The sequence below is a fragment of the Anolis sagrei genome, chromosome 5 (genome assembly GCF_037176765.1).
Source record: "Anolis sagrei isolate rAnoSag1 chromosome 5, rAnoSag1.mat, whole genome shotgun sequence".
Classification (NCBI taxonomy): Eukaryota; Metazoa; Chordata; class Lepidosauria; order Squamata; family Dactyloidae; genus Anolis; species Anolis sagrei.
Genome location: NC_090025.1, coordinates 47930272 through 47937507, shown reverse-complemented (window position 1 = coordinate 47937507; position 7236 = coordinate 47930272). Strand labels below are relative to the sequence as shown.

Genomic DNA, 7236 nt, shown 5'->3' with positions numbered 1-7236 from the left:
GGTTTTTGAAGATTTTTCGGGTTGTATTGCCACGTTCCAGAAGCATTCTCTCCTGGCATTTCGCCTCCATCTATGGCAGGCATCCTCAGAGGTTGTGGGGTATGTTGGAAGCTAGGAAAATTGGGTTTATATATCTGTGGAAGGTCCAGGGGAGAGCTCACAACCTCTGAGGATGCCTGACAGAGAACATGGCTATTACAGCCCAGAAAAACTACAACAGCCTAGTGATCCCGGCCATGAAAGCCTTCAAAATTACGTTGTGAGGCAAGTGTGGTTTTATTTATGGACTGTCCAAGGGAGAACTCACAACCTCTGAGGATGCCTGCCATAGATGCAGGCGAAACGTCAGGAGAGAATGCTTCAGGGACATGGCCATACAGCCCGGAAAACTCACACAACAACCCAATATTTCCAGCCATGAAAACCTTCGACAAAATGTTTTGATGTCTGTTGGAAACTAGGCAAGTGAGGCTTATATATCTATGGAATGTCCAGGGGAGACCTCACAACCTCTGAGGATGCCTGCCAGAGATGCAGGCGAAACGTCAGGAGAGAATGCTTCGGGAAAACTCACAACAACCCATACTTTTTCATCTTCGATGTTTGTTTCCGCCTCAAGACTTTGATGACCGAGGTGCAAAATTCACCCGGATGAGCACAAAAGGAAGCCAACCAGAGAGATCAATTATGAATCATTTACAAAGGGTTTGCTCCGGCAAGTAAAATCTCCCCACAGCTTTGAACACAAGCACCCGGGATCCAGTCCTTTCTTTCCTTTCCGGAGAAAAAAGAAAGAAAGAAACCGAGAACGAACCACAGAAAAATATAGAGCTCATATATGTATATATATTTATAATACAGCAGTGTAATCGCAGAAAAACTGCCATCTTATTTATTATTATTTTTCCCCCCTTTTAGAAAAATCAAAATACTTCGAGATGCCTCTCTTTCTCTCTCAACAGTCTTAAGCTTCGACTCTAAAGTGTCAGTCTCTCTATTATTTCCTGAAAAATAGTGGGAAAAGAGTGAGTGGTTTGTTTACCTCGGAACCAAGGCGACGTCTGTTAAGGTCTGTTTGTAAGGGTTGGACACAACTCTTCCTCGGGTCCTTTCGGTCTCTGTCTCTGTTTGTGATGCCACTTGGGGGTTCTTTTCCTTCCGATGCCAACTCTCTTTCCGGAAGTCCCTGGGAAGTGGAAGGAGTCCTTTGAAGGTGACGCCTGTGTCTACAAAAAGGGGGGTGGGAAGGGCGTGGGAAGGGGCGGAAGGGCCTAAATCCCGGCGGAGTATTTCATGCGCTTCTGTTTCTGTCTCTGGTTGCAGAACCAGACCCGGACCACGTTCTTCTTGAGGTCCAGCTTCTCGGCGATGGCGGCGATCTTCTCGGAGGAAGGCCGCGGCTGGATGGCGAAGTAGGCCTCGAGGGAGCGCTTCTCCGGCGCCGCGATGGAGGTGCGCTTCCGCTTCTTCTCGCCGCCGTTGAAGAGCTCCGGCTTGGTCAGCTTCTCCCGGTGGGACTTCTCGGCCTCCTCCAGCCAGGCCTGCAGGATGGGCTTCAGCGCGATCATGTTGTTGTGCGACAGCGTCAGCGACTCGAAGCGGCAGATGGTGCTCTGGCTCAAGGAGCCCACGCCCGGGATCTTGAGGTTGGCCAAGGCCGAGCCCACGTCGGCCTGGGTCACGCCCAGCTTGATGCGCCGCTGCTTGAACCGCTCGGCGAAGGCCTCCAGGTCGCGCGGGTCCGCGTCCACGTCGGTCATGCAGCCCATGTGGGCCGGCAGCCCGTGCGCGTGGGCCATGCTCAGCGCCGCCTGGTGCATGGGGTTCATGCCGGCCATGTGGGGAGGGGGCGGCCCCGCGTGCCCCGCCGTCGACACCACCGACCCGTCGGGCCCCGTCATGGCTCCCAGCGCCAGCCCCGGCGTCAGGTGCTCCAGCAGCTCCCCGCCTTCCAGCGCCTGGTGCGGCTGCTGCTGGTGGTGGTGATGGTGGTGGTGGTGATGGTGGTGGGCCGAAGGGTGCGAGATGGGCACCGCCGAGGAGGCCGAGGAGGAGGACGAGGCGGCGGCCGAGGGGCACGGGATCGTGTTCATGGTGTGGTAGGTGGCGTCGGGCTTGAAGGGGCTGTGGTGGGGCGGCGGCGGGTGCGGGTGCGGGTGGTGGTGGTGGTGCGGGTGGCTCTTGCCCGGAGACACGATGTCCACCGCCGCCAGCGCCTCCGCCCGGGCCAGCAGGCTCTCGTCCAGCCCGCCGAAGATGTTGCTCTGCAAGCGCAAGTAGAAGGCACACATCACTACGGCTCCTGCTGCTGCTGCTCCTGCCGCCCGCGGAACAGGCACCCCCAGAGACGCCCCACGGCCATGCGGGGCCAGCAGACCCAGAGCAGGGCCAGGAAGGGGGAAAGGGGCGGCGGAGTGCGGGGGAAAGGGAGAGCAAGAGTAGGGAAGAGAATTGCACGAGGAGAGAGCTAAACAGGGAAGGGAGAAGGAAGACAGGCAGTGAAATACACGGGAAGGAAGAAGGGAAGGGAGGAAGGAGAAAGGAAAGAGGACAGTGAAGTAAGAGTAGGGAAGAAGGAACGAAGGAAGGGAATTGCAGGAGGAAAGAGCTAAACAGGGAAGGGAGGAGGAAGGAAGGCAGTGAAGTACCCGGGAAGGAAGAAGGGAACGGAGGAAAGAAGACAGTGAAGTTCAGGGAAAGGGAGAGTAAGAGAGGGGAAGAAGGAATAAAGGAAGGGAAGAGACAAAGTAAAGAAGAAGGGAAGGGAGAAATAAGGAAAGGCAATGAATTGCAGGAGGAGAGAACTAAACAGGAAAGGGGGAAGGAAGGAAGGAAGGCAGTGAAGTACCCGGGAAGGAAGAAGGGAACGGAGGAAGAAGGGAAGGTGAGATGAAAGGAAATTGGATAAAAGGCGGTGGAGTACAGGGGGACAGGGAAGAAAGGAAGGAAGGGAATTGAACGAGGAGAGAGCTAAACAGGGGAGGGAGAAGGAAGTGAAATACCCGGCAAGGAAGAACAAGAGCAGGGAAGAAATGAACGGGTAAAGGAGGAAGGAAGACAGTGAAGTACAGGGAAAGGGAGGGCAAGAGGAAGGAAGAAGGAAGGAAGGAAGGGAGGGGGAGAGAGATAAATCAGGAAGGGAGAAGGAAGGAAGGCAGCGAAGCACCTAGGAAGGAAGGGGGGAACGGAGGAAGGAAGGAAGGCAAGGGAAGGAAGAAGGGAAGGGAGAGATAAGGAAGGAAAAGAAAAGGATGGAAGGAAGGAGAAGAGAGGCCGATAGGAAAGACGGAAGGGAGACGGAAGGAAGGCAGTAAAGTTCGGGGACAGGAAGTAAAGAAGAAGGGAAGGGAGAAATAAGGAAAGGCAGTGAATTGCAGGAGAAGAGAGAAAAATAGGAAAAGGGGAAGGAAGACAGTGAAGCACAGGAAAGGAAAGGCAGAAAAAGTAGGGAGGGAAGGGAGAAGGAACGAAGGAAGGCGGTGAAGTGCAGGAGAAAGGAGAGAAAATGTGGGGGGGAAGGAGGAAAGACAGAAGGAAGGAAGGATAAAGGCAGTGAAGCGCAGAAGAAGGAGGAGAAAATAGGGGAAAGGGGAAGGGAAAAGGTAGGTATGTGACTAGGATGAAAGAAGCAGACAGGAGTTGCAAAAATATATGAAAGGGAGGAAGGGAAGACAGGAAGCGGGGAGGAAACAAAAAAAGGAAAGAAATAGGGTTGAAGGAGGAAAGAAGGGGCGGTAGAATAAAGGAATAGGAAGGGAAGGCAATCGAGGGGATAAGAAAGGAAAATAAGAGAGAAGGTGAGAGAAAGAGGTGAAGCGGAAGGAGAGAGAAGAGGAGGAGGAGTGCGGAGGGGGAGGGGGAGAGAGGATGTGTGAAGGAACAGGAAAGAAGAGGAGGAGGAGGAGGAGGAGGAGGAGGAGGAAGGAAGAGTGGGAGAGGAAGGGAGGAGAATGAGAAGGAAAGAGCGGGAACGTCTGAAAGAGGAAGTAGAGTTGGAAAGAGAGAAGGAAATGTGAGAAGTGAAAGAGGGAAAGCTGGAGAAGAAAAAGAGGAAGAGGAGGAAGAGGAAAGAAAGAAAGGAAGGAGGAAGTTGGGAGGAAAGGTGATAGCAATGGAGGAGATACAAAAAATGAAGGAGAAAAAGAGATAGGGAAAGACAGGGAAGATGCTGGCAAGGAGGAGATATAAAATGAGGGAGGAAAAAGAGATAGGAAGAAAACTAGAGGAAAGAAGTTGGGAGGGAAAGGGCTGGCAATGGAGGAGATATAAAAATGAAGGAGAAAGGGGGATAAGGAAAGAGAGGAAAGGAGAAGTTGGGAGGAAAGGTGTTAGCAATGGAGGAGATACAAAAATGAAGGAGAAAAGGGATAAGGAAAGAGAGGGAAGGAGAAAAAGGGATAGGGAAAGAGAGGAGAGGAGAAGATGGGATGAAAGGTATTGGCAATGGAGGAGATACAAAAATGAAGGAGAAAGGGGATAAGGAAAGAGAGGAAAGGAGAAGTTGGGAGGAAAGTTGCTAGCAATGGAGGAGATACAAAAAAATGAAGGAGAAAATGGATAGGGAAAGAGTGGGAAGGAGAAAGGGGGATAGGGAAAGAGGGAAGGAGCAGTTGGGATGGAAGGCGCTCACAGTGGAGGAGATATAAAAGTGAAGGAGAAAAGGGGATAGGAAAAGAGAGGGAAGGAGAAGCTGGAGGTGATATAAAAGAGAAGGAGACAAGGGGATAGGGAAAGAGAGGAAAAGAGAAGTTGGGAAAGGAGAAGTTTGGAGGAAAGGTGCTGGCACTGGAGGAGATACAAAAAACGAAGGAAAAAGGGGGATAGGGGAAGAGAGGAAAGGAGAAGTTTTGAGGAAAGGTGCTGCCAATAGAGGAGATAAAGAGAATAGAGGAGGTAAGAGGAAAGGAAGGGTGCTATCAAGAAGAAGGGAAGAAGAGCAGGGAGAGAGGAGGGAGCAAGGGGATGGCAGCATGGAAGGAAGGGGCAACCTGGCAGCCGGGCAGGAAGGAAGGAGGGCAGCTCTCTCTTGCCCCTCTGCTCTCTCCCACCCTCCTCCCCCATGTCATAAGAAGGCAGGGGCGCCCCCTGGAAGCCTCCTCCTCGGGGTTGGTTGGGCCTGATTTGCTGCTTGGCCATGAAATAAACATGATGGGGAAGGGAGCAGGGCGACCTACCGGCGGGGTGGGCAAGCAGGCGCGGCGCATGGCCTCGGAGCTGCTCCCGTTGCCGGCCGAGGAGCTGCTGGTGCTGCTGGTGCTACTGGTGCTGCCGCTGCTGCTGCTGGGGGCGCTTCCCCGTCCCCCGCCGGCGCTGGTGATGCTGGGCGAACTGGCGGAGGGCGCGGCGGCGGAGGAGGTGCACGGCGAGGCGGAGTGGAGGGCCGAGTACTTGCCCTCGTGGAGCCCGCCGCCGTTGGCCATGCCGAAGGACTGCTTGCTGTTGAGGGACATCATCATCATCCTGGCCGGCGGGTCGGCGCAAAAGAAGGACGGAGGGGAGGAAGAGGAGGAGGAGGAGGAGGAGGAAGAAGGGAAGAGCGCGCGGAGGGAAGGGAAGGAGAACGACGCGGCGGCTGCTGCTGCTCCCGCCACAATTGCGGTGGAGGTGGCCGCCCTTCACAGCCGCCGTCGAAGTGGCCCTTCCCCGCCAAGCCGCTGGCTTTGTACTCGCCTCGGCCCCCTTCCTTCCCTCCAAATCCTTCGAGGGGGGAAAGGCAGTCCCTTCCCCTCTTTCCCCTCCCCTCCTCCCACCCCAGGAGCCTGGACCTCCTCCTCCTCTTTTCCTCCTCCTCTTCTTCCTCCTCTTCCCTTCCAAGCGCTGTTCTTGTCCCTCACTGGCTTCCCCCCCAAACCTTGAGGGAAAGTCCCTTCCTCCCTTCTCCACCTGGACCCTCTCCTCCCTCTCCTCCTCAACGCCCTCCTTGGAGTCCAGCTGTTGCTCAACTGCAGCAAAGGGCGCTCTCAGTCTCCTCTATTGTTCTTTCTCCTCCTCCTCCTCCTCCTTCTCCTCCTTCTTCCTCCTCCGCTGCTCCTCTCGGCCTGACGACAACCGGTGCCTATTGCGGGGAAGCCCTCGGAGGCACTGGGCTGGGAGCGTCGTCCGGGCTCCCCCTGTTCCCGGCAGCTCCTCGTCGCCCATTGGATGGAGGCGAGGCCCGGGCTGGAGCGGGAGAAAGGCGCATGCGCACTACGCCAGGCTGAGCGGAGGGGAAGGAGGGGGGAGTCCTGAGGAGGGGGGGGGGAAGCAGCTCTGGAGTCTGTGTTTGAGAGTGTGACAGACCCACGCAGGGACGGAGGGAGATATATTTAGATGTAAACGCTCAGGAAATTGGGGGGGGGGGCAGATGGAAAGATGTTCTAGAAGCATTCTCTCCTGATGTTTCGCCTGCATCTGTGGCAAGCATCCTCAGGGGGTGTGAGATTTGTTGGAAACTTGGGTTTATATATCTGTGGAAGATCTAGGGTGGGAGAAAGAACTCTTGTCTCTTGGAGCTAGGTGTGAATGTTTCAACTGGCCTGGGTTTATATATCTGTGGAAGGTTCAGGGTGGGAGAAAGAACTCTTGTCTGTTGGAGCTAGGTGTGAACCTTGATGGCCTGACAGTTTTTAGGTGTGGCTTGTTATTGCCTGGGAGATTTCCTTGTAGAGAGGTGACCAGATATTCCTGGAGTTTCCCTGTGATTTAATTTTGCTTTTTATTTACTGTTATAATTTTAGAGGTTTTTTAAAAGTACTTTTTAGTTTATTTAGATTTAATCTATCCACCTTTACTTGGTAGTGGCACCCACTGAATGAATTGGCACTGATTTCCAAATAGATACTCCCTAAGAGCACCAAGATAGGAACTGGAGTTAGAAATGAAACTCTTCTAGATAAGTGTTGTCGAAAGCTTTCATAGCCTCAATCACTGGATTGCTGTGAGTTTTCCGGGCTGTATGGCTATGTTCCCGAAGCATTCTCTCCTGACCTTTCACCCACATCTATGGCAGGCATCCTCAGAGGTTGTGAAGTCTGTTGGAAACTAGGCAAGTGGGGTTTATATATCTGTTGAATGTCCAGAGTGGGAGAAAGAACTCTTGTCTGCTGGAGGCAGGTGTGAATATTGCAATTGGGTACCTTGATTAGCATTGAATAGCCTTTCAGCTTCAAGGTCTGGCTGCTTACTGCAGACTAATTCATCCAGAGAAGTCAGCCATAGCAGAGCTCTTAATGAACCTACATGGACACAGGATGTTAT

General features: G+C 53.5%; 1 protein-coding gene across 1 annotated transcript; it reads right to left on the bottom strand.

The window, feature by feature from the left end:
* Positions 1-1173: 1173 nt before the first annotated feature.
* On the bottom strand, positions 1174-6151 carry POU4F2 (POU class 4 homeobox 2). The gene is made up of 2 exons (XM_060778872.2): positions 5175-6151; positions 1174-2264 (listed from the first exon to the last, which is right to left on the bottom strand). The coding sequence occupies exons 1-2, from the start codon at positions 5457-5459 to the stop codon at positions 1272-1274; spliced, it is 1278 nt and encodes a 425-aa protein (XP_060634855.2). The 5' UTR covers positions 5460-6151; the 3' UTR covers positions 1174-1271.
* Between the last annotated feature and the right edge of the window lie 1085 nt (positions 6152-7236).

Coding starts and splice junctions, on each gene's coding strand:
- POU4F2 (XM_060778872.2), bottom strand. CDS start 5,459: ATGATGATGATGTCCCTCAACAGCAAGCAGTCCTTCGGCATGGCCAAC. Junction 2,265..5,174: donor CCTGCTTGCCCACCCCGCCG/GTAGGTCGCCCT, acceptor TTGCGCTTGCAG/AGCAACATCTTCGGCGGGCT.